Here is a 27,609-nt window from a genome sequence, read left to right as displayed (position 1 = left end):
AATGAATTCATTTGTCATGAATAACTTGAAATTAAAATGACAGTTGAGTGTTATACCTCTGCTTTCATATATATCGATACAACTTACAATGATATCCTAATATTTCAACAAGTTAAAGCTAAGGTATTAACAAACATCATATTTTTTTATTTTAAATGCACGACTTCGCGCATGCATTAATTTATCATGTGCTAAGGTGTCTGTGTATGTGTTGTGTGCACAATTGCACACACATATATGCGTGTACCACATATAAACGCTAACAAATAGTCACTGGAGCGTCGCACGAACGACGGGACACGAAGTGTTATGGTTTATACTTAACCAGGGGTATGCTTTTCGATTGCAAACACTTATCACACACCCATTCTGCATAAACCTCTTGCGTTAATGATTGATAAGCGTATTCTGTCAATCCTGTGCAGCCCCTGAAATAATTAGGTTGTCAAAAAAAAAAAAACATTTTATATTATTTTACAAGATCATTGTTTTAACGACTTACCTATGAAACCAAAAATTACAACCTGATTCGCACAGAATTGCCTGATCATTATCGTGTACTTCTTTATGACAAATTCCACAGGGATAAATCGGTGGCGCATTAGGATTTTGTGGATTAAATACCATTGACTGATCTGGAGGATATATCTGTAAAAAAATGATAAATTACAAATTAATTTGTTTAATTCGAATTTGCTAAATGTAGTTATTATAAGTTAATTATATTAATTATAATTACAAGATAATATACTTGATAAAAACATAACTTACTTTGCCTGCAGAAATTGGCATTGGCTTTGGACCCATTCCCGGCGGACCTTGAAACCCGTGTGGTGGCATAGATCCCCCCATAGAATTAATAGGATGTCCCATAGGTGGTCCACCGCCCATATTATTGGATAATGTACCCATTGGACCTGCCATATGACTTCCCATTTGATTGTGATGGCTAATATTCATATTGGACATACTACTTATTCCTGGACCACCCATATTCATGTTATTTATTTGATTCGGTCCAGTCATATTCATGTTGTTCGATACCATCGAACTCATAGTGGTCATTGGTCCATTCATAGGTCTTCCTAAATTGTTAAGATTATTTCCCATGTGATTCGGATGAGGTTGAGATCCATTATGTCCTAGTGGACTGTTTACATTGTTTAGTGATGGCCCATTTAATGGACTGTTGGGCGGTATATGGCTATTTATGTTGTTCATGTTCATTGGTCCATTAGGCATGTGATTAGATCCTCCCATGTTCATTGGAGATCCTAAAGGTCCACCCATAGGACTACCCATGTTGTGACCCATGTTGTTCATTGGGCTACCCATAGGTCCACTGTTCATATTATTCATTGGACTACCCATAGGTGGACCACTTAATTGCGAATTTCCCATATGACTAATATTCATATGATTATTCATGGTGTTCATTGGACCAGGAGGCATATTTGGACCCATGTTATTCATAGGGCTCATACCTCCAATAGGAGCATGATTCATAGGAGACATAGCTCCCATATGATTCATGTGATTTGTCATGGGTGAATTACCCATAGGACTCATATTGCCCATATTATGTGGCATCATAGGACTCATGCCACCTATCGTAGTTAAAGGGCTCATACCTCGCATAGGAGGACCACCCATGTGATGTGGATGATGAGGATGCATATGTGAAGGCGCACCATGCATCATTGGACTTTGCGGCGTTTGTGGTGGAGTGTCGTCAAAAGGATTACTTGCAACTATTGTATCACCGTAACCAGTTAAGGGTGGGGGTAGTAGGTCCTGTTGAAAGAATGTTAGATTAATAATAAGATAATAATTTATATTAGATCAGTGCAAAAGTTCGTGCCCGATTTATCATTCAAAATTCAAACAGTTGTAATTTTGTTAAAAATAAGCGAAATTTAAATTAAAAATAGGATGTTAAAGAATACTTTATTTTCAAAAAATTACTATGTTTCTTGAATTTCTGAGAGTTTGATAATTTACATAGAAAACTATGAGTTAAACAAGACGAGAAAATTATTCTTTACTTTGTGATCCTGTTACACATCAAAAAAATTTGCAAAAATTTTTGAATTTTTAACATAGAAAAGCTTAAAGTTTTCCCGTTTTTCAAAAATGTCTCTGTAAATTTTTGTGACTGAGTTATTGCAAATTAAATAAAAAGAACATTTTGACATTAATTGCTTATAATTCTGTTAAAACCATAGCAATTAAAAAAAAACAGATTCGTAAATATGCTCTATCAAATAAAGTTTCAGATTAATTTTATTTTTAACAGATTTGTAGCAGTTTAAATTTTGAATAGTAAATCGGACACAAACTTTTGATCTAATACATTAAAATACATAAATATAACAAAGTGAAGTTAAGTTACCTGTACAGATGGAGGTTGTTGCGGAGGTGGTTGAGCAACACTTGCATTTGTACGCCTTTTCTTTTTAGGATTAGCACCAGCTGGTGGTGGCGGTGGTGGATGGGGATGAGCAGAAGAGTCAGGATGTGGGGCATTAGGGCCCATATTTACACCCATTCCCATACCCCCCAATGGCATCCTTGTGAAGGGTGGCATGCCCGCAATATTGTGGCTCATTTCCTTCGTTTCCCTTATTTTATCATGCCAGCACCACTGGATTTTCGTGGCAAGTAATTATTTTTAATCCACTGTTAGAAAACAAGCAAAACGAAACTTTATTGTATATAAATTTATTTTAAACGGTGTATGTACATGTATACACATTCAAATAATTTAATAACTGATGAGATTGCAATGCTTGTTACTTATTGCAACTCACAATGTAGCATAACCATCGACATGTAGTACTGGACGGAGCGTGTAGTAAAATTTCTTTGATCTTTCATTTTAACGGAAAAAGAAGAATGAACCTAAAACTTTCCAGAAATTCTCTTTCTACTATTGTTCTATTATATCGGTTTGAAATTAAGAACAGAGAGGGAGAGAGAGAGAGAGAAGGGGAAGAGGAAGAGAGGGAGAGGAAGGGAGGGAGAGGAAGGGAGGGAGAGGAAGAGAGAGAAAGAGCGAATGTAAAGATGACTAATTTCTTTCTCTTCTAAAATATTGTGATTGATTGAATAGAATAAGATATAAAAACTGAACTGTCTTCGCATTCTATCTCTCTCATTTTTTCAATCCATTTTACATACAAATGGCGTCCATACTATATGTCTTTGAATCTACATTGTTCCAGATCTTTCTAGTAACGTTTTCGAATGCAGTGAGTTTCAATGTTACACTCTTTCTAGTATCATAGTCTCAATAAGCCTAATACATGATATTGATAGAAATTAAACGAAGCCTTCTATTTGTTTCTTTTTACAAAATATGTGTTAGCCGCTGTTGCAGTAAGTACTTCAATTATAATTTAACAAATATGCATATTATCAATCATAAATATTTGCTGATATTTGTATAGATTTGTGAGTGCAGGCACAAATATTTATTAGTCTTAATGTAAATATGTAACGATTTAAAATTTAAATGATTAAATGAAGTTAAAGCTTAATTCAATAAACCAAATTTGTTTAATGTTTAATTTCATGTTTCATAAAATAATTACTTATGATTATTAAAGATAATTATTAATTTCATATATAATAAATATAATTTGTGTACAAACTTCTTTATACATTTACGTAAAAATATAATAATTTAAAGATTATATAATTATTGAGCAACACATTTATTCACACACACATACATTAAAAATTATTCGAATAAAATTATTAAAATGAACATTTCGTAATTTATTTAAATATCTTGTAACTATTTACGAAAAGAAAACTAAACACCGTCACTAAAACGTGTCTCTCACAACAAATTCATTAATAATTATCTCAATTATCTCAGTCAGATACAAAATAATTGATTAAGATTGTATCCAGTTTTTACCTGCTGTACTGCCCTACACGCCGTTCGAGAAAAATTTTTTAACGAGTCAACCGATCAGAGTGGTAGCATATATGCCGGATATACAGCCGCGGAGTAGTGAAACATTCTTATCGCATCGAAATGCTCCATTGAAATTATTCTCGCGGCATGAGAGAGACTTATCATTTATAAACAAGCTGGTGCGCGCGAGAGAGCGCGCGTACATTCACGCACGCACATATACACATACGCGAAAGCTCGGGACCCGCGTATGCATATCTGTACATCGTAGCATACCGCCTATATTTACATATGCCGATATAAATAACGAAATTACTACCGTTACCTCGGGTGGCGCGCCAGCGGTCCGTCCGTCACGAATGAGACGGAAGATCGTGTAGAGGCAAAAGAGAGAAAGAGACACGCACACGTACACACCAGTGTGTAAGAGAAAAAAAGAGAGAAAGTGAGAGAAGCGTCTTTACGACACGACTGTACCTTCGGAACGGCGATAAGAGACTTGCGGTACAACAAAATAGAGAAGAGCCCTCGTCGGGTCCCGTCGCGCGGCGAACGTAAAAAGGAAGCAAAACAAACTTCTCCTTGCAGCTCTCTCGTATAGACTAACCTAACCTAACCACACACACAGGGTCTCACCATCGAGCCTCCGCAAGGCGCCTCCGCAAAGTTGGACGGAGTTGACCGCGCACGATTTGTGTGCGTCCGCAGCGCGCGGGATAAACGTAACAATTATGTACAGCGGTGTTTAAGCAGGCTGATAAGAACGTACTACGCAACGCGTGTGATGCACCGGGCGATTTAAAAAGCCGGCCGGGTTTCACAGGGACGCGAGATAATCGCGCGACCTGTACGTGTCGTCGTACTCACCAGCGCATTATAGCGGACGCGACGACGAGATCGTGTGCATGACACGGTCGTTTTTTCTCCGGAGTAACCCCGGCACCCACAAGTCCACGTTGCGAGTGGTTGCGAATTGCGATCTAGCCACCACACTATCGTCGTTGATTCTGTCGCTGTTGTTGGTGCCGCCGCCACTGCCGCCGCTACTGTTGCTGCTCGATGCACTGCTGCTGCTGCAGCCTTTTTAACAGAACGAGCAATCTGTCTCTACGCGATTCTGGCTTGCGCCTCGCGCGCAACGCATTTCTCGGTATCGCGAACGGACCGCGCATTCACGGACGCGCGTACACGATCGCGGTGAACGCAATCTCGCACTCTTGGTGTCACTAAGCTCGGATAACGGAGCGAGGTATCGCCATACGAACCATCTCAGGTCGCCATTGTCGCGTTACGCGTGTCCCCCTCGCGCTTGTATTTGTCGCCTATCTGTAGCCCGTGATTTTTCGTGCGCCTCCGATAGATGGCGATGTCGTTGCTGACGACGCGTCAAGTTCGCAAAGAAACGGCCGTGATACTCGGTCGATAGTAAATCCGAGATTTCGCGATGATCTACAATCGGCGAGAAATTTTGAAGCGCAAATTTGGAATTCACTTTAAGATTATCTTTATATGGAATTTTTATGTATTGTTTACATTGAAGGGATCCTACAAATGAAGAAGGACGCGTGAAGAAAATGCTTCGGTCAAATTGACTAAAACGATGATATTTTGTAAATTATGAAATGTAGATCTCGAGGTTTCCGATCCTTAAATAAAATCATAAAATATGGACAAATTTAGTTATAGCGACATTTGAAAGTTGCTACTTAATTTGGGATCTAATCTGAAAAGTAATTTCATATTTGTTTGCATAAAATAATAAGATGAATTAATCGATGTAAAGAAGATAGTTTATTTTAAAAAAAGATATGTAATTTGTCCATAATTAAATTGCATATTTTTTTAAAAACAACTTTATGATTTCTTTACATCGATTACTCAATTCATCTCATTATTCTGTGTATAAAAATATTAAAGCACAGTTATCAAAAAATTAATAGTTTAGGATAATTTTAAATAAGGATAATTTTCAATTTGATTATAGACCTAAAATAACAACTTTTGAATGATACTACAGCAAAATCTTTTCATTTTTTACGTTTCTGTCTAAGCAACTGTTGATTTAAGCATCTAATAAAATTCGCAAATCATAATGTATAAAATATAAAATAGCTATAGTTTACATAATTTGTATTATACATATAATACACCTGACAAACAAGATGACGTTTTTTATCATCATTTTGACGATATTTTGATGTTAAAAGCATCATTTTGACGTCAAAATGACGATAAATAACGTCAACTTGTTTGCCGGACATGCATGTAGGGGTAGATTATTATATTTTACGCGCGTAAATGCAAAACCCTGATGACCATGTCACACCCCAGTCTCCTGCCCGTTTCTCTAATATATATAGATTAACTTTAATCTCGATAGATCAATTTGTTTTTTATTTAATATTTCTTCCTAATTTTGAAATTATTTTAAAAAATCGAGAGTAAATTGAACCAAGATTACAGATAATCTATTGGTGCAAATAAAATCAGTCTTAGATGAGATCGATATATAGTTTCATATTAAAACATTTAAGTTTTTAGAATAAGATCAGTTTGAACGAACGTGTAAGATCTATTTTACATTTCGCGTTTTCATATAAATTTATTTATACTAAACTTGTATTTGAAACGTGTCCACGTCTTTTAATTTTCTTGAAAGTATAAGCTTTCATCTTCTTTTCTCTTTGCTTTTCAACGTAGAATATTGGATATACTATATAAAAAGAACAGATACTACTTCATAGCAATCAGGAATTTAAGTTAAATTACGTCAATCTATATTAACTTTTAATCCTTTGGAGCTGACGGTGGGTCTATTGGATTCACTCAATTATCTCTTTGTCAAAAATGTCAAACTTTTCAATTTTCTTCGTGTTATCTGCAATTCAGATTATTTTTATTAAAATATGGATATTTGTAATATTATATATACATGTAATATTTTATTCTTATTAAAATATATTTCAAAATATACTTGATATATTTTAATAAAAATGATTATTTTTTAATGCGAGATATGTCAATTTGGTTCCTTGAAATTAATTAGTGTCTTTTCAATTAGCATAAATTAAATAAGTCTAACAGATCTAGCGTCAGTAACTGTGTTACAAATTTTGACGTCCGCCCTGGAAGGTTAATATAAAATAATACAGCTTCGAGCTAAGACTGATTAAACTCGTGGATAAAGAAAATATTCCGTAAGAGATACTGCTGCGTATTGCGATGAAAATTCAAGCTTTAAATGATAAGTTTTATATGACGTAATTTTTATTCACGTTACGAATAAAGTGGCATGCATGGTCGACACACAGGTACGTGAAATTCACGCCATAACACTTTGCACGACGCGGACTGCTATAACCACGTCCGAGCTTAAAGCTCCGGCACGGCATAGAGTGCTCGCATGCATCGCTTTAATTATTTCAGTTACATCAGTGAATTAACCCGGCTTAACAGCCAGGAAAACAGCTTTCGCGAGTGTCTATCTTGAATATTTGAGCTAACTGCCTACCTGTCTGGGTACACAACGTACGTATGGTTCCCGGAATCGGAAGTCATCGCCGTCTTACTTGCTCGTTCTTTTATTTTAACTGACACAAGCTTGCCGCAATTACGGGACACGCTTCAAGTCAGCCGAAACGATTGTCTTTGAAGGGAATGATATGTATACACAATGTTGTACGTGAAAAAGTGGAAGTAAGTGAGAGCCGATACCAGACGAGATACTATTATTTTTGAAGGAGATACAGTTTAATCGGTGATTTTAAGAAAGAATCTTTGTGTCCTTATTCCTACATTGAATTAGATACTACAAGAAAATTGAATAACACAACAAAGTTAGTAAGAATCTTACAACTTTGTTCTTACATCTCGCAAAATTTGCGCTACTTTGCTATTTCTTATATAATTATATGTCTATATGTATGAAATTACTTTTGGAATATAAAGTTTCATCGACGATTTCAGAAAAAAGTCTTTGTGCCCTCATTCTTACATTAATCTTCCGAAGTTGATGGCAGGTCTCTTCAATTATAAATTTTTTATTGAAAACGTCAAACAATTCAATCTTTTTTATTACAGAAAGTCTGTAAGTTTGAATTGTATTCTTATTAAGTATATTCATTCCCCTCTTTTTATACTATCATTTTATAATAAGTTTCATAAAAATAATGAATGACTTTTATTTAACATAAATTATATAATTGGAAAATTTGTGTTAAATTTAACATATTTCGCAAACAATCCCAAACGATCCACTCAAATTTTTATGTTAATTTAACAAAAGATAAATATGTTAGTAACACAAATATCATAGAATAAAAAATGTAACACAATTAAAGTAATACGAAATATTACGTAGCAAAATTAGTAATAATTTTACAACTGTTTTTCTTACATCTCACAAAATTTGCGCTATTTGAGTGAAGTTGTCTTTTGCGTGTCTATACGCATGAGGTAACGTTCACGACGCATTATTTCACACGGCGAAAGAGAAATCCCTGATATAGACCAGCTGTCCATCTGTTGCCCAAATGGACAGACGAAATTAATACGACCGGCCATTTTCCCGGAGCCAATATATAATATGAAAAAGCGGGGATGCCGTCACCTCCTCCCTCTCGTTATCCGCTCACGTTAACGGCTCTATCGATCTCATTAACTGCCTGGGCACTCGCGATTTATTTTTATCGAAGGATATAGAGTATATATCCCAGAATCGCCGTTTTCGTCCGGGTAAAAGTGGTACAAATCGGGAGCGTCGTGAACGAAGCGGAAAAACTGGGCCAATCCCCGGAGGAGAAGAAACCTGGGATGGTGTGTCCTGAGGGAATCTCAACGGGGTACGAGGACGAGAGTATGACAAAAGACGTGAGGACGAGGGAAGGATTTAATAAATTTCTCCGAAGGAGTCCACTAAGTGGGGTAAATCATACGGTTATTGGCCTCTTAGGAGATATTTCTTTGTATTTCTTGTTGCGCAATTATCGAACGATGTCTCGTGTTCCGTTAATCCGTAAGCGTACGATTATTACATTTCATTATTAATATTTGATATTGAAGAAACGTTAATAAAGAGTAAAAACTGGAAATTTGCTCAGGCTTTTTATTAAAACAATATGCGAAAAAATAGATCATTTAAATCTCGATTTAGCATACGGAATATACTTTGGATTCTAGAAACGTTTCTTGCATTTATTTCTACGTAGATATGACCTCCTTTAAAAAAAACATCCGCATTAAGTAAAAACATCGAATAAAAGAGGGTAACTCATGAAAATTCATTGGACTTTGTGAAAAACGGTTTATTTTTATATAAAAATAAACTGCAGAATCTTCTTCACAGATAATTTGATAATAATGTTAAGACTCTTCACTATCGCATCTTTTTATGAAGAATTCTTTTCAATCAATAAAAAAAATTTAAAAAAAAGAGATTTATACGTGTTTAAAAAAAGCTTTCAATGCGTATAACTCGTTGAAAGCAATAAGCTGCCACTCAGAACAAAACGTATTTCCTCTAATAAAAAGCGCCGAAACTGCTATTCCATTTGTTTAACAGTATCAATACTGTGTCCTAAAAAAAGAAAAGAGTCGGAAAAGAATCACAATTGAATCGGGCCTAATAAGAGCAGAGGGTGCAATCGATGGACTCTGCTCGTTGTGGCAATCGTCCATCTACACCAACGGATTCTGCAAATAGCGACATCGCCCAAACAAAAACGACGCGCCAATCAATCTGTCGCGTGGTGCACACGTGTCCTGAATAAGAAACGAACGATTTGCGCAAATCACACAAAGACTCAGACTTCAAAAGAAAGCGGCTCACCTGTACATACGTATCCTGATAACTTCTTCCGGAGGCGTTCATTTGTAATTTGGACGATCGACGAATTTTCGATGTCTCTTTATCAGTCGACTTCAGATCGCTCAAAGAAAATATCATTAAAGAATCATGCCATAAAACTGAAATGTCTATATATGATCATAAATAATTTATAGACTCGTTCCTTCTTTCTTTCTGAACATTTTCCTTTGACGATTAAAAATTCAAAGTTTAACTATCAAATACTACTTATGTCTTAAACCTCAATACTACACAGCTTCAATTGCTTATCAATTTTCTGTTATTTTTTCTCTCCGAACTCTTTTGTTGAAATTTCAGATAGATATCAATTTTCTGTTATTTTTTCTCTCCGAACTCTTTTGTTGAAATTTCAGATAGATATTTTAAAATAAAAAATAATCGTTAAAAAATTTACTCTACACAAAAAAAGAATTCTTTGTAAAAAAACACTATCGAAATTACATTATTAAAATTTTATCGCATTTTCCGAAAATACATTGAAATAAAATACTCTTTACGCAATATTTTAATGTTTTCAAACAATTCACACATAGGCGTATTCAGGATTGTTTTCGGAGTGTTATAAATTCTGTTGTAACATAAGTACAATTTTTTTACGTTAATAAGTTAATAAAATAATTTATTTAATTAATTAAAAATAAATAATTAATTTATTAATAAATTTATTAATATTAATGAATTAATTTTTTTTTATATTTTAGAGCTTTTAGAATGTTTCCTCAGTCCCAAATTTTGAATAGAAAAAATATTAGGTTTTATAAATCATAACTTTTATTTTCTTGTTCTTGAAGAAAGAGGATATAGGCGAAATATAGTTATTAAAAACAAAATGTATAGTTTTTAATACTGCTATTGTTATTATCATATATACGAAATACAATCACTTTCCTAGAAAAAGAAATCGAAAAAATTTAGAAAACAATATAAACAGACCTCCTGTGCAAGAAATATTGCTAAATATTATTAAAAAATATTAAAATGTAATACTAAACTAAGGTTAAATAAAAAGTAAAGGAAAAATGACAAATAAGGTATGGATAATTCGTTAAATTTACCAAATTAAAGAATTATAAATAAAAAAATTCGGGGAGGTTTGAATTTCCTAAACTCTCCTGAGACATTTTCGAATTCCCACCTGGATGCTCTGCGAGTATCATGCCATGTACTTCGTGATATTCAAGGAGCACCCAGATGAGAATCCGAATGTGTCTCTGCATATTCCCATATTGCCCATGTTCTTAAATGTTTATATCCGTCCCCTTTACACGCGTGTACATACACATGCGTGCAATCACGCCGGTTTATTACCGCTGGAACACATTTTTCTATTGCATTCGAGCGGATACGCCGATTGCATTGCCGACCAGGTCGTCGAGAAACGATCCTTGACCCATTGCTCAAGGATGCTTCAGCATTCCCCGGTGTCCCTTATAAAGAATTTAACTCGAGCAATTCTTCTACAGCGGTGTGGAACGTATCCCGAGTCACTTTACGCTCGGCGGATCGTTAATACGCCTCGCGAGAAAATGTAGCGCCATTGAAGAGATTCAAGAAAGTCCGTTGCAGTTTTCGCTGTTCGAATGCCATTCAATTGATATCAACGAGGCAGCCCATTTCTTTGTGATTCCTATCTTTTCCGTTTTCAGAACCCGATAATAGGACGATTAATTCTACTCTTTTCGAACGAGCGTTATTATCGAAGAAATATATCGGCGTCGATAGAATAGAAACGTATTAGGAAGGAAACTCAAGTTGGGTTCCAATTGTTCGGAGTTGTCTTCGATAAACGCTTTGAATATCGAAGCAACACGTTAAATGATATATACAGCTACGATCGTACAATTTGTATGTCACAGTTACATGAGAAAAGAAAGAAAAGAACAATATGATTGATAATTTATTGAAAGAGATTATCACAAGTGTTAAAAGAATGCAAACTATCTTAATACCGTATTACCGAATTATAAAAAAAGAACAAATGCTTATACATGAATTAAAAATTTACTATCGCGTTCCACGATATCTATAAACAATTACATTTCCAATAACTATACTAAAGTAAACTTGCATTGGCATGATGTTGCACAATGTTTTCCGGTGCACGTAGCTATCATATCGACAAAACTTCAATAAAGGCCGAACTTACTTTTATTGTTTTCGTGTATTGACCGAATCCTCAATATTCGCACAATACGAATTATTACACAATAATATTGACCGTGGTGAAATTCGCGTTTCGACTGCAAATATGCTCGAACGGGAATATGCTTCTTTGCATCCGGCGAAAAAGTTAAACTTCGGTCCGTGCCGTTTCATAAATTTCAACAATCCGGATCCACCAACTCGAGAGAATACAACGACTTGTTACACGACACGATTTACGTAATGTATGATTTATGTCCCATACAGCAGAAATGTCCAAATTATATTACGAAGATAGCCAAAAGATATATCGCAACGTCTGCATCTGTAAGATATCCGTGTATGATATATTCGGGATGTTTCTGTTGAATGGAATCAACGATACATACTTATATGTATACACAAATCAAGCATTGCAAGAGTTATGTCCGGATAAACATGTGATATTTTAACTAATAGATAAACAAATGAGTAAAAGAGTAAGAGAGTTAAGTGAGCTGAAGTTTATCAAAAGGTGGGACATAATCCAGCTGGTATTCATATATAGTTCTTATATTAAAAACTGTTTTAAGTATAATCTTAAGATGTCATGAATCAATTAGAAGGCCGATTAGCATTTTAAGAGACATTACTTAAGACAGTCTTGAAATATAAGAACGGACTATGAATACCATCCTAAGTGATCGCAGAGGTTTCATATTATCTCTGCTTTCTCTGAAGATAAAAAGAGACGCAATAGAACTACACGGACCCTGTTAAACTGTCATCTTCCGGCTTCAAGTTACGAACAGAATGCTCGTTTTATGTATACTATATATATCATTGGAATGGATAAGAACGTTTTCTCTTTCTCTTTCATTGTGGGTAGCGTTGTCAAGCGTTATTCAACGTTGACTGCTATTTACCGAAGAAATTGCACGTGTTTATCGCGGGAATCACCACAGCTCGCACGAGAACCGCCGATGCTGCCACTCGATTTGCCTTCCGAACTCGGCGATTGACGGCGATAATTACACGGCGATGTTTACTGCGAACCGTGTCAATTTCCCGTGGTGGTCCACTCCACACGTACCGCTGGTTAATCCGCCCGCGCGCCGAAACACAGCCGTCCAGTTTTCAATCAATAATGTCACCGGCAAACTCCGGAGAAAAACCGGAGGCCGTGCCATTACGCGCAGAACGCGCAACATATCGAGAACGTGGCTATACGCCAACTTTCGTTCAACTTTTACGCCGCGAGCGCACAATCTTGCCTCTGCCCTCCTGAGACCCACGACTATGTGCATTCGAAACTCATGTAAACGTTGCCTCGATATGTAACTGGAGAGAGAAATCAATTTTGCGAATTGAGAAATATTTTTTATCGGATTATTCAGATCAGCTCTTTATTGGAAAGGATACTCTCTTCTATTATATTTGGACAATAAAATAATAGCTCTTATATTTGTACAATAAAATAATATTAAAGAGCACATAAAAAAGAATGAAATATCTCAATTGATTTTTATCTACTGAGATTTTATTATCCGAGTTCGACGTTCCGTACAAGATATTTCCGGGAAACGCACGCCCGTTGGTGTCTATTCAGCAACGACGACGACGACGACGACGACGGCGACGACGACGCGACGACGGGTCGAGCCGACTTTTCCCACTTTCTCTTGTAAGCGAGCGGCGTGTCGCACAAGACGCGACGCGGAGAGAACCGTAACGCGTTCCTATGAACTTTCACCTTGGGATTTCTTTTTCGCAGGCCCGTAATCAGGCGACTCATTCACAGCGTATTACGTACGGTCGACGAGACGCGGGTGAAAACATGGAATCAACCCTGAGCGACCGCGCGCACGTGTTCCTCATCAGTGGTATCTGCAGCCCTATCTGCGAACTGTTAATTACGCCCCGTTGTTCGCCCGTTGTTTGTGTCCGCAACGAAAAATTAACTCATCATTAAACATGCGCAGCTCCGTTCGATGGAAACTAGGTGGAGCTCTCTCTCTTTCTCCCTCACTCTCTGTCGCTCACCGCGACATTATCTCGAGCGGACATCCTATAATGACAAAATTGCGTTCAATCCGCTCGTTCGCTCCTCATCGACGTTGCCATTCACATCGACAGATGATTAACTCGCCATCGCGTCGTTGTCGTCGTTGTGACAGTCGATCGAGTATCTTGCAAATGTCAGTGAAAACGTCAAATCACTACGTTCATTCTAACGTACATACCTTTCCCCGTGTTTTGTTACACGCGAGTAACAAGTAGCAGTTTAAAACTTCACTTTATGCTTAAATCAGTCGGTCTCCCGCCTCAGTCGACGGACAACTTTCTAGACGCGAACAATGCGGCTGCGGCAAATCTGCGTGAGATGTCCTTCAGCTGAAGCTGTTTCTCCTCGCGATGCAAATTTTAAATTGTGAAGAAATATCTATTGCGCCTGTAAAACAGAATAAACTTTTCTGGAATATTTATTTGCGAATGTCGTTACATGACACGTTGCTATATTTAATTCTTCAAACTGTAAATTTTCATTTTATTCAAAAATTATATAAATTAAATTTTAAAGAGATGGTAAAAATTGGAATTTTTAAAAACATTAATGTTTTTAAATGCAAAATGTTTTTGAGACTAATCTTCATATATGTGAAAAATGAGAGTACAAAAGTACCAAAAAATCGTCTGCACAAAAAACGTACGTACACGGTACGTATTTATAATTACGTGAAAATATTTAAAAAATCACTGCCATCAGACAGAGTATGTAGCTTTCATCGAGATAGAGTACTCGGTGGATTTTTGGGATAAGAAGCTCGATCGGATTACGTTTTAAATGAAATGAAGTAAAAATAAAATCTGCAGGAAGAGATCTCTTATCTACTCTTTTTCTAATTCAACGCCTCGAAACTTGCCGAGATCGAGTCTGTGGGGAAATCATAGTCGAATTTATTAAGCCAACGCGAGTAATTTCCCCCGAATAAATATTTAAATAACACGGACGGTTTATTTAATCCAGCCAATATCAAGCGCAGCTCAAAAGCGGGACGGTTCTGTCGATAAATTTAATGTTAAACGATTAATTTCGCGTAACTCGACGCCGTTACTGGTAACAGCGCGGCGTGTAATCTCGTACATTTAAGCACGCAATTTTTTTCGCCGATTCCGTACGCGCGCGAGCGCGAATAATGATGGTACACACTAAATTCGTTTAAAATTAACATAATTAAATTGCAGTTAACGTTGCGGCGGTGAAATTTCCAGCAACAAAATGCGATTAAAACTTGTTTATCTAAATTTATATTCTCAGAGGGAAATCCCCTTGTTAAGCTACGGACTGGTTATACGAATTCTCCGGGAGAAGATTAACCCTCGTAGAAGGGTTAAAACAAGCATCATCCTTTTCCCGTCCCTAATCTACCGGTTTAACCGTCCGTTGATCCACCTCACGGTAAGTTCGCTTGGCAGTCAAGGATTTACAGCGCAGGACCGATTGCCGGGGTGTGCACGTACATATATAAATGGTGCTACATACAACAAGGCATTCGTTTCACTGCGAATTGAAACGCGAAACGCCGTTTATTTATGCAATTTACTATACACAACTATTCACGCGTGTTATGGCTGTTACATGCGCCATGTAGAAACGGAAAAACCATTTGCGCGAACCCGGGGAAAAGATAAAACCGTTGAATTTTCCGATAGCTTGGTAAATAACGACGATAAAAAAAAAAAAAGAAATTAACACGACCACATTCGCGCGATATCTCAAATTTACGTCCGGCACATTCCCGTTAAAGTTGACTTAATCATCGGCGCAGCTTTCGTAATTTTCTCTCAGGACTGTACGCCACTGTCCCGCACTAGGAAATACAATTTTTCTAATAAATACATCGCAATGCCTGTTACCTGATTACATTATTATTACGTCGCGATACCTGTTACCTGATTACGTTATTGTTACGCCAATCGATCAAGAGGACTTGCAAATACAATTAAATCAACGAAATCGATCTATTAAATTGATATAAGAAATACCTAAATGTTCGGGCTAGTATTTGCAGAAGTTACATAATTAAAGTTAATTAAATTTAAATAATTATATAATAATTTTCAATATAAAGTAGAAATGCACAATATATAAAGCTGTGCTAAATTATTATTAAATTAAATAACAATGATAATTGTCACGCACTCCACGAGCTGGCGCGTTTCGTCAGTATGCATGGGACGCGTCGCTAAAGGGGCGGATATATATATAAAACCAATTGGCCTGTTAAGCGGCTGCAAATGTTAAATAAACTCAACGCGAGGTGAATCAAGCCGCCTCTTCCTCCCATCCCCTCTGCAGAAGAGTCACACGACGTGACTAACAGCACAATAAGCAATCGATCTCCTCTTTCCCCATCGAGCTCACTTTTTTTTCAGGGTAAACTCGTTCCGTTGGAACAATCGGATCGCCTCGAAACGATCGCCCATTCAAACAGCCCCCCGACAACCTAGTCGGGGTGACGAAAAAGGAAAAAGGAAGGCAGAGTCGATGACGGAGAGGTAGCACGGAAAAAAAATCGAAGCATGAGAGGGGGTGGGCAGTCGCACTGACACGTCGACTTTGTCGGAATTCACCCTCTTTTGGATGCCGCCGCCGGTGCGAAAATCTCCGGAACAAAAATACACTTTTCGTTGTTCCCGGGAAATTAAATCTCTCTACGGAAACTAACGAACAAATCAACGCGATCGACAGGATCCTTCCTCCCCCCCCCCCCCTTCTTTTTCTCTCTCTAAAATGCCGCTAGCAAAACGCCGAAAAACTTTGAGTTAATACACGGAGAATTTGCCATCAACGAATTAACATCATATTCTTTTTTTCAACCTGAGAAATTCTAATGAAAAAATAGCGTAGCATTTAAATTATTTAAATTATTTGCTTTACTTGCCAGTATATTTTTTGCGAAGTTTTGGAAAATGCAAATAAATGCAAAATAAAATTCACTCTTTATTTAACTTTCACGTGTTAGTAAAATTTTAACAAATTTGGATGTTAAAATATTTAATACGGGAAATTAAAAAGTTGAAGCAAATAACGACAAATGTCCAAGTTTTACGTAAGAATTTTTATCTCTCATTCAAGTAAGATATCTCTAAATGTTTCTTACTGTTAACTTGAAGATTTTCGTTTGCATCTTATTAATAGATAAGAACTTCATGAAAACTCCGGTATTTTTTAAAATCCTTTTCCTCCGTTAATTTGTTGAATTATTCATCATCCAAAATATTCACTTTTTAATTAGTGACTGATAATTTAATCATAATCTATGATTAATCTTGCCTTCTTTATTTTCATTGCTCATCAATCATGAATGCGCACATTAATTACAAATATTGGTTCGTAATTACGGCTAATTTTATTACTCGATAATCATTGAGCTAATTACATTTCATCCAACTTCTGCGTATGTTCATTTTTTTTTAGATATTGTTGTAAAAGTAATTTTGCCAACAATAAAATGGCACGAAAGATTTTTCGGCTCGAGAGTGCATAGCCGAATTCCACTTGATGTAACCTTCATCGATGCAAGGCACGATTTTTCTCCGTCGATGGTCCATCCCGTCAACGTAGAAGCTGGCGAGCATCCCATTGGCGCATCTGCTCTCTCACCGTCACAACTGTATTTTTCATGCTTCTCTTTTCGCGCCTTCTTCTTCGTCTTTTTTTTTTTTTTTTTATCAAAACCCGCTTTCGAAACCCGTTATCATCGCGAACTGCATCGAATATACGAACGTGAGCAACGCGGTGAATCGTCGCGATTGCGCACCGATCACCTCCATTAAACTCGTCGATTTTATCGGGAGCTCTTTCCCATGCTTCCAGGTTGTGACGTTGCAATGAAACATATAAAAAAAAAAGAAAGAAAGAGGTCAACGGGACAGAGCGAGAGAGCGATGCCGGTAAGCCGAGACGGCGGACGGTGCGCCGAAAAATACGCTCGTTAGCTCGTTATTCGCAGGAGAGACAGGTCGGTGATTTTATCGGGATTGCTTTTATAACGATGCAACTTTGCGGATCGGATGTATCCGGCGAAGGAAATAGCGGTGAAATTTGCGATGCAAATGCCACATTAAGCGGTGGAGAGTCGGCGTAAAAAGCTGAAACCTGCGCCTGAGCGTACAACGAGATAAATGCGTATTTTTACATGCTGGCGAATATATTTTACTTCATGTGGCGATGATTAATTCTGTTGGTGGAATATGGGAATATTCACCAGGCAACTCTGCTTGTTATCATTATGCAGTGTCATCCAACAAGTAGGTTCATATAGAGAAAAAGAGGGGCAGAGAGAAAGGAAGAAGGGAAGAGAAAGTACCTTTTCAAAACTAGAAACAATAGGAAGAGCCTAAAAATATACCGACTAAAATATAGAAATCAAAAATATGAAACGATAAATCAGAAAACTCATATATTGAAAATCACACGCAGCGACATTTTTATTATGATACATTGTTAGCTACGCACTGTGTGTGAGAGCTAACTTGTAACTTCATATTCATTTGCAAAAATTTATTGCATATGAATATTAAAAGCAAGATTTGCTTCGACTAGAAATAGGATTCTTTCTCTTACTTTATTTATAAGTATATATATTCTTTTATATTATATATATATATTTTTATATCGTTAATAATAAATCGAATTATTCTTATCAGTCATTTCTATTTCTAATTATATATATATATATATATATGCCATTGTATTTGCAAAATAAATATCAAAATAATAAATTCAGACATTTTTTAGATAAATTATAAAATTAAGACAATAATAAATAAAACAAAGCTACGAGACATTTTTAAAAGAGTTTTATATTTTAAGCTAAGCTAAAAGTAAGCTAAAGGATCGTATTAATCGCCGTCAGTGCTTTATCCGTAAAGAAATATTTAATCTGTGTAGTCAAATCGCTGTTTTAAAGTGTTTTAAGAAAGAGTTCAATAAATTCGCATTAAAGAATTCTTCCACGTATGACGTAATATAAAAAATCCATTTCCGCCGAGGAGACGAAATGAAAATAGTCGTCAATGATAACGCGATCTTCAATGAGTGAAATCGACCAGGCGGATTGCCTAACGATACTCACCTCGACTTTTCCGACAAACGCGACTGACGAGGCGAATCCGTTCCGCCTCGCGAATGTCGACACGATCGCGAGGGAGAACTTGAAAGCTTGCAATATGCGCATGGTAAAATGACATTCGTGTACCAATTATGCCGGAAACATAAATTTTTCAGCGATTATCCATCATATTAAAGTTAGAGGAGGTTCGCAAGGCAACCGTGTTGAACTTTGATCCTTTAATTGATACTGGCAACTTTCTAATTTATCCATTAGTTTATTTACATTATTTCGTCTAATTTTCTAATTATTTTCAGTGAATTTTAATTTCGGAATAATAAAAACTCTATAAATTTCATATCTCTGTGAGATTTTCTTTAGTTTTTTTTTCTTTTTTCTGTACATTATCCGAGAGAGCTCGCGAAAATATTTATAATAGCTCAGTTCCTTTCTTCCGCGAAAAAAGCAACGGTCTGACGAAAGTCGCGTAAAATAGCAGCATCCGGTCGTATATCCGCCGTGCGTGTATTCATCAAAGAAGGAAAAAAACGTGGCCTCTCGCTCACGTACGTCACGCACCTTTCCCCTTCCAATGGCGTTGGGTACCTGGAGAGGCACTTCTCCGGAATACTCCGGAATTCTCCGGTATATATCACGTGTCGTACGCTACGAGCACTTTAGTGTTTATCGGGAGGAAGGGGAGGAAAGGCCCGAATACGTGGTTCTCTTGGGTCCAGTGCGTTGCGCGATTTCACGGTGAGAGGACTGTGGCCGAGTCGACCGCAGAAAGAGCACACGAGAAAGACGCACGTACACCCATCACCTGTACCATCGCCCCGCAATCGATACCATCTCACTCTTTCATCCCGTCTAAGATCAAACGACACGATCTTGAACACCGACCGACCCCCGGCTTTCGGCATGGCTCCGGCAATCAAGGTGAGTGACGAACGTGTGCAACAGGTTGATGCACTTTCTCGCGCGCGCGGTACGCACACCCTATTGTATATACACGCACACACACATATATATATATATATGTATATATACACACGGCCGGTGATTTAAAGTTTTGGGGGAGACCACCCTCCAGAGAGAGAGAGAGAGCAACTCGCCCTCGCGCACGCGAAGCTGAGCGAAACGGTTGTTTCGGTATGCAAGGAAAATTCTCGCCACCGAGAATCCCCCGCGCGATACCGTCCCAAGAAGCTTATTCATCGGATGTTCTGGATACGGTACGAGCTACTTAGGATCCTCCTCGTGGACTCTCGCTCGGTGTCGTACATTTACGACAGGAGTATTTGAGGATAGAGGAGGGTCTACCGCCGCTTCTGCACGATTTATTTTTATTGTAATGCGTTTTACACCGCAACGAACGGCTACTTGGAGACGAATAAATTCGCGTCAAAAAATGCACCGCTTTGCATAATTGTATATTTGCTTGGAGCGTCGCGGAAACTGCGCGGCTTCCGCAAAGAATATCTATATATTAAAAAAAAAGATCAAGTTCAGAATTATCAACTTTGATATATTTATATGAAAAAGGCAATCTTTATAAATTACAAAAAACACATATTATAATTAAAATTTATAAATATTATATGAAAAATAATACGATAATGACGAGAAATAGACATTAAGTAAATAATGAGGTAACATAAATCGCGTAATATTAATAATAATAATAATTTGTTTAATTAAACTAATGAAAATACGTGTATTTTCATGATTCTTGCTTTTTCCGAATTAAAGAGCAGAATAATTTTTGATCGTCCTTGTTGTTCATGCATAGATATTCTATTTAGACGAAGCAAATATTGGAAGTCGATAAAGATTTTATACACTACATTGCCGAGTTTGGAGTGAAATAATGTTTGCTAGACATGTATGCAAAGGCTCGGATTAATGCGCCATTAGATTAAACCAATAATGTTCCATTGTTATGTGCCTTTGTACAGTTAAACGATCGTACGATGCAAAGTAATTGCATCTTGCGCGGGAAAATACTGTAACGCGCTGTAAAATTGCTTTGGTTTACAAAGCGTATAGCGATTGTTCGTATGTTATATATATACCGCGTCGATAATGCGAAAATATATAAATAACAAAGACAAAAAGAGGAATATCCTGTTAAAGTCTTTTTGTAATTAATGAAACAGAGACATCATTATGTATTTTTCGATTTATCGATTTGCTGAAGTAATTACAACCTTTATCGAAATTAGATCAACATTCTTGTGTCTCTCAATCTGAAATTTGGTGTCAATAATTATATAAATTGTTTAAGTTAATTATTGTCTCGTTTTATACATCAAATTTTGTAGCTGTGATAAAGATTGAAAAAGATACAACGAAAAAACTAAATAGTCGACATATTTCGTTATATACACGGGTAAAAAATCATAAAACACATATTATAACAATACAAATAAGAAAAAGGGCACAGAGCCAAATATGTTTAACGTACGTATAATTTAAAAAAACAAATTATATACATATAAAATTTCCAGACGTTTCGACTCCGATCGGGTCATTTTCAATGTATAAAAGTAAAATTTAAATATAAATAAAAAAGTACAATAAATATAAACATTCTTCAGTTAAATAATACAAAAATTACAAACAATCTTCATCCAAACTGCATAATTATGGTAAAAATGATGTAGATATACATATTATAACTATATGATGGACTTCATACAAAAAAAATTGATCAAATTGAGATAAAATATGTTTATCGAATCACATTAAGAATCGACATGTACACGCTTGCAATAAGGGGTTAGGATCGAATCTTGTGAAGAAGAAACAGTGAATCCTGTGTAATAAAATCGAATTATCGAATTTCTGCACGTAGCACGATAGCTGTATGTGCGACGCGATTGGCAACAGCTTATCGGCAATGCGATAACATTATAATTCATACGTATCGCAATCGTATACTTATGCAAAAGGTGTCGAAACCGTTGCCCGACCTGAATGACAATCGCAGAGAAGATTGTTCAACGATTTTGCAATCTTCAATGCAACCACTTCAAAGACGCATTTGAACGACGAATAAATTTCGAGACTATAATATTATTTTCAAGTTTAATAAAATATAATAAACGAAATAGCAATAATTGCGTTAGTTTTAATTCCTGCATTTTATATGAATCCGTAAAATTATGTCATATTAAAGGATTAGTAGAAAGTAAATTACTATCAAATTTACATAACGTTATTATTTAACGTATTTTTTCACAATTTATTCTAATTTGCAAATTAGAGTTTAAAAAAAATACATCTGCATCACAAGTAAATTTATGAACTAGATAAATATATGTGTCCGTTAATCATCTCCTTAAAACCTACGATTTTAGAAGATCTTGATATAAACATATATTACTTAATATAATATATATACACTAAAATTTCGTTCGAGTACGGTTTCGCTCGACAATGATTAATCTACAATCTACTATTATATATTTTGTTCTCCACTGCTCCGCATGAATATTGTATTCGAAAGAGGGCAAGCTGTGTGCTATTTATATTAGTAATATTATTTACCGATATCAAAACGAGAGAAAGAGGACGCGCTTACCCCCGGCGACAATCTCGCTAGTATATCTCGATTACCGCCAAGCAACTGTAAATTAGTTTGATAACCGTAAATTAACGAGGCCGCAAATAATGCCGCACCAATATACCATAGACGGGAAGGAGGGGGGCGGGGGACGTCGCTAAATTATTATTTATCGAACGGCGACGCTGATATCGGTCGTATAACTTACAGCTTGCAGGACTGCTTCCGCTGATATATCTCTAGTTACCATTCACCGATGAGAGTACTCTCCATTCGCGCGGTGAATGCGGATTATTAATTTATAACCGCGAATTGCCGTAGTAACGCGCGTAGACGTGACGACGCGACGCGTCGAGTAAATCATCGTAATCGAAGCGAGGTGAAAGTGCCGTGTCGATAACTGCGCGTAATTATTGCAGTATACGGGCACCGGCAATAAACGTAATTAATACTATACCAACAGTGCGGTTTCGCGACGCGTCGCGTCGTATGCTTACGGCGCATTATCAGCCGTTACATTCAATACGACCGTAATTAACGGCCCGTATGCGAATCGCCGTATGTACAACGGATGGAGAGAGAGAGGGATAGATAGATGTAGTGTACGACACTCATTGGACTAAACATTCCGACGCATTATAACGCGCGAGGAGGACCGATATTAACGCGACGTGCCGGCGATAAAATCTATATATCGACTCCAATTTGCCATTCAGAACGGGCAATAATTCTTATAATCCACACCGGTTTGCGGAAGTAAGCGGTTTTGCGCGAGTACGCCCCCACCTCAAATCCACAAATCACTCCTACGTTATATATATATGTACGTGGCTCGGGCTGTGATTTACGGAGCCGTCGCGATTATTAGGATTCTGCCACAAAAGTCGAAATTCGAGATTCCGCCGGGAAATCAGACGGACGAAGGCGGGTGTACTAAGTGTGACCTGAAATGCGAAACCTAATTACGCCGTGATTAACCCGCATTTGGATCGTAAGATTTGGTGTTGTTAGACATGCAACATTTTTAATAAACGTCAAGTTTTATTGTTGACTCAGTGATCAATTATTTTGTTCATCAGTTATTCTGTTTAAATTATCAATTGAACAATTGAAGAATCTCATTAAAGAAGAAATTGTGATCACGAAGAGAACGGTTTTGCTAAAATATCTCAAAATTTAATTAAATGCAAATCTAAAAACAATTCTATTAAAGTATCAAAATAATTATGTATATGGCTTTCAAGCTAATTGCTAGAATATCACAATTTTTTGTAAAATTGTTTAAGTAATTGTTTCCTACGTAATTATTTAATGGTCCAACAAAATTATTCTTAGAATTTTCTATTACAGCTAAACTTTTTTAAATATTTCAGAAAAATCGTTCTTTCCGTGTTCTTATTGAAATGATCGATTCGTCATAGAGAAGGCTATCGCAATCGACAGGAAGGAATTTGGTATTCAATCGTCTCGCGTATACTATTCAGAATACTTAGTGATACAACAAAAAAAAAAACGTAAAAAATCCACCGTAAACCCAGCTACACGTGTACGAAAAAAGCCGCACAAGCAAGAAAGAAAATCGGGCGATCGTAAAGCCCGAGGTTACTCGAAATCCAGGCCGGAGAAAGCAGTGAAAGGGCAGCGGGGATTAAAAATTCAAATTATAACGCTGCGCGTAGCAAGAGAACGAAAATAAAGACTAAAACAAAACTCTGTAGTCAGTGAATCATACATTTTCGATAGCGGCGCGAATAGCTCGGGCTTCCAAACGGGTTTACTTACGAGGAGATATGCAAAAGAGGACCTCGATCAGCGCGAATACGTAGCACAAAGGATGTCAAAGGAATCCAATAAACAGCGCGCGAAGGAATTCGATTGCCTACGGGTTCAGGTATATTACGGGCTCGTAATAATCTAGAAATACGTTCCTACGCTCGAACTATCGTGTCGGATAATCAAACGCGTCTCCATAAACTCGTTCTATTAACGACTACGCGAAGCAACGTGACAACACAGACACACGCGCGTACACTTTTTCGATTGCAGCACAAATCCAAAAGAGCCAATTGACCCATATCCCATTTTGAGGTATAAAAACTATCACCAGCGGCAGGACCATCACATTGAGCGGCGGTTGTCGGTACTTTCGACCATACCTATATATACGTACAGTTCGAAGCAGGCATTCACTTTTCAAATGCCCATCATGTAGTGTACATATTTGATGTTTTGAAAATGTCATAAGTGGTATCCAATATTCAACGTCGACTTCATATCCAGTATATAGTTTCAATCGAATAAATACGTGGTACCATGTGAAGTATTTAAGTAGTTTCCAGCCATGGTATTTGCGCGGTCGCAAGCCCAGAAAATCCTCCTTAATCCGAGTAAAATAATAGTATCGTGCTGCGCGATAACACAAATATCTACGAAATTAGTGGACACTCGTTAGCGCCCGTTGAATCTTTCAAGAAACACCCTTAATGAGAGAGGGAGAGACCACGGCAACCACGATGTTGCGGAACAAGTGCGGTATACCGAGCGAGGAGAAAATTCACTTCCCGAATTAGAATGGCCGTGAGTTTATGAAAAAAAGGAGAATCATTGCGGTGACAAGGAGGTAATTTAAAAGCGACAACCTTGGTTAAGCCCCGACGACGACGACGACGACGATGCGCGACGCGACGCGATGCGACCAGGGAGAAGAGAGAAGAACGAGCAAACAGAGATTGAAACTACTCGCATACCCGCCGTCGTATAGCAGCGGCACGACGGTGGGTTGCTGCTTGTTTAGCCGTGTTAGCTTTGGCGTGCGCACCGCCTCGCCTGCAGCAGGCCAGCCCTACCTTATCCGCTTTCGTTACCGCATGACAGACGTGCTTCCGCCCTTATTGTCGGACGGCCGCGCAGCTAATTTCACCCCATACAGGGCATTGCAGGATATATATCTGTGCGCGCACGCTCCGTTCTGTGTTCCTCCAAAGCCGGGGAACCCGTTTACCATAATACTTGCAGATGATGTAATCACGTTAAGCACTGTTGTTGGGATATATCGTCGGGGGTTATAAGTTTAACATTATTGCGCCGTGCGGTTCGCCGCAATACGTGTAAACCAACAATCCCCTTTTTTTTACACCCTACGGCGTTCACGGTGAAAATCCGAGAGACAATGAAGCCGTGGAACTAAATCGTACCCTAGAAAATCTGGATCCGTTCAACTGTGGTACCAACCTCTAGTAAACAAGAAACGTTTTGAAACATTTACAGTAACGTTCAGTAATGGGAAGATTCAGTAATTATAATAATTGGTACACTATTGTGGCTCACGTATTTGCATATACGTATAATTATGTTACAGATCCTCGTCTTGGCCTGCGCAGCATGCGCTCTGCTTGCTACAGCGATGGCCGCTGAATCGGACGGCGAGGGGCAGCAATCTGGCAGATCACGGGTCTCTGACGAACAACTGAATATGGCCCTAAGCGACAAACGTTACTTGAACAGACAGCTTAAGTGCGCCTTGGGAGAGGCACCGTGCGATCCCGTCGGACGACGTTTGAAAAGTACGAGTTAGACTTCGTTATCGCGAAAAGATCGCATCTCGTGATTATTCCAAACAAGACTTAAACTTAGAATAAAATTCCAATTCTTTGATATCAGATATATATTCCGAGGCACAAGCCAAAAACGATCGACTTTTACAATACTTTGAGAAAAAAGATCACAGGGAGTAGGAGATTGTCGATATTTTCAGAGTAAATATCAGAATATTTATCATATTGGAATCGTGCAAGACAAAGTTTACGACCGGTGTAATTTCCATGTAATTTCGGTGAGTTCAATTTCCACTGTGAGAGATACGTGAACAAGAACGTCACGCTAATTGTCACGTTTCCGTCGTCGCAGAGTAAACATAGGGGTCGAACGTTTTCGTGTGTCTGTGGAAGCGAAACCTGAGCTCTCAGTGAGATCGTATCAGTCTCAATCCTTTATCGAAAGCATTAAATATTGAGCATTACCTCTAACTATTCAAACTCGTACCATAAACATACCAATTCACTTTTGAAATGAACCTTCTGTTTTTCCATCTTTATTTTTCGTACCGCGCTCACCTTATAAAACGTTAAAATTAACATCAAAAATTCCAGATCAAACTGTAAACACACTCGCGGAAATGTTAAACATCAAATATCATTATATCTTGCGATAATATTGTGCACACACCCATGAATCTCAAGAGAAACTTGCGCACATACGCTTACGTACTACATAAAACTGACTCGAAAATTCTGTTGAAATCCTACGTCGTTATTTTATCCAGGTTTAGTGCCACTGGTTCTGAGAGGCTCCTGCCCGCAGTGCAGTCCCGAAGAGACACGTCAGATCAAGAAGGTCCTTTCTCACATTCAGCGATCCTTCCCGAAGGAGTGGAACAGGATAGTACAACAATATGCCGGAGTTCTATAAACGAGATATGATATAAGCGCGCCAGCCACGACGAGGCTGGATGTACAGAATATAGTAACAAAGGATACAATGGATCATCTACGGGAATACCGTCGATCACATTCATTTATTTAACAATATTGTTATCGATAGCACAAGAAATACAGCTGAAAGAGATATATTTAATCCTCCATTTGCAATCTGAGTTTTTTGGTCCAGCCCAAGTTTATTTTATCAATAAAATCTAATGGACTCTCAAAATTTGAACAATAAATTTCTAACTGAGGGTAAGTGAGAATAAATAACTGCGAGAAAATAATCAAGTTTTTTTTTTACTATTTTAGAGATTCAAAAAGTATAAAAATGTCAGGGTTATTTTTAAGCATTTTTATCACATTACCAAATAGCTTTCTCGATTATTTTAAGACCAAACTCCGCTCTCCTTTATTTTGAAACAATTTAACAGTGAAATTTTGCTTGTACTAAAAAAGCTCCAGATTGTAAACAGAGGGTTAAAATATCATCAGAGGCACATACGTAGAAAGGTAGTTTTCATATGTGAAGA

At 37.3% G+C, this 27,609-nt stretch overlaps 2 protein-coding genes across 2 annotated transcripts; one reads left to right on the top strand and one right to left on the bottom strand.

The window, feature by feature from the left end:
- Nucleotides 1–194: 194 nt before the first annotated feature.
- pygo (pygopus family PHD finger) lies at nt 195–4,963 on the bottom strand. The gene is made up of 5 exons (XM_018545607.1): nt 4,793–4,963; nt 2,393–2,679; nt 772–1,794; nt 503–648; nt 195–428 (listed from the first exon to the last, which is right to left on the bottom strand). The coding sequence occupies exons 2-5, from the start codon at nt 2,606–2,608 to the stop codon at nt 308–310; spliced, it is 1,506 nt and encodes a 501-aa protein (XP_018401109.1). The 5' UTR covers nt 2,609–2,679; nt 4,793–4,963; the 3' UTR covers nt 195–307.
- An 8,096-nt stretch (nt 4,964–13,059) lies between these two features.
- LOC108778340 (uncharacterized) lies at nt 13,060–27,325 on the top strand. The gene is given in 9 exon segments (XM_083287332.1): nt 13,060–13,152; nt 13,687–13,854; nt 16,350–16,404; nt 16,407–16,452; nt 19,768–19,815; nt 19,817–19,865; nt 19,868–19,969; nt 25,957–26,161; nt 26,920–27,325. Coding segments are annotated over 9 exon segments (912 nt in total). The 3' UTR covers nt 27,066–27,325.
- Nucleotides 27,326–27,609: the final 284 nt, after the last annotated feature.

Source organism: Cyphomyrmex costatus, unplaced genomic scaffold (assembly GCF_001594065.2).
Source record: "Cyphomyrmex costatus isolate MS0001 unplaced genomic scaffold, Ccosl1.0 scaffold5, whole genome shotgun sequence".
Lineage (NCBI taxonomy): Eukaryota > Metazoa > Arthropoda > Insecta > Hymenoptera > Formicidae > Cyphomyrmex > Cyphomyrmex costatus.
This window is presented reverse-complemented; position numbering and strand designations above follow the sequence as displayed.

Bases quoted from the DNA above. Each gene is read 5' to 3' on its own strand.
- pygo (XM_018545607.1), bottom strand. From the start codon at position 2,608: ATGAGCCACAATATTGCGGGCATGCCACCCTTCACAAGGATGCCATTG. The intron at 1,795-2,392 runs GTAACTTAACTT...TTCTTTCAACAG, and splicing joins AACAACCTCCATCTGTACAG to GACCTACTACCCCCACCCTT. The intron at 649-771 runs GTAAGTTATGTT...ATTTTTTTACAG, and splicing joins TGCCAATTTCTGCAGGCAAA to ATATATCCTCCAGATCAGTC.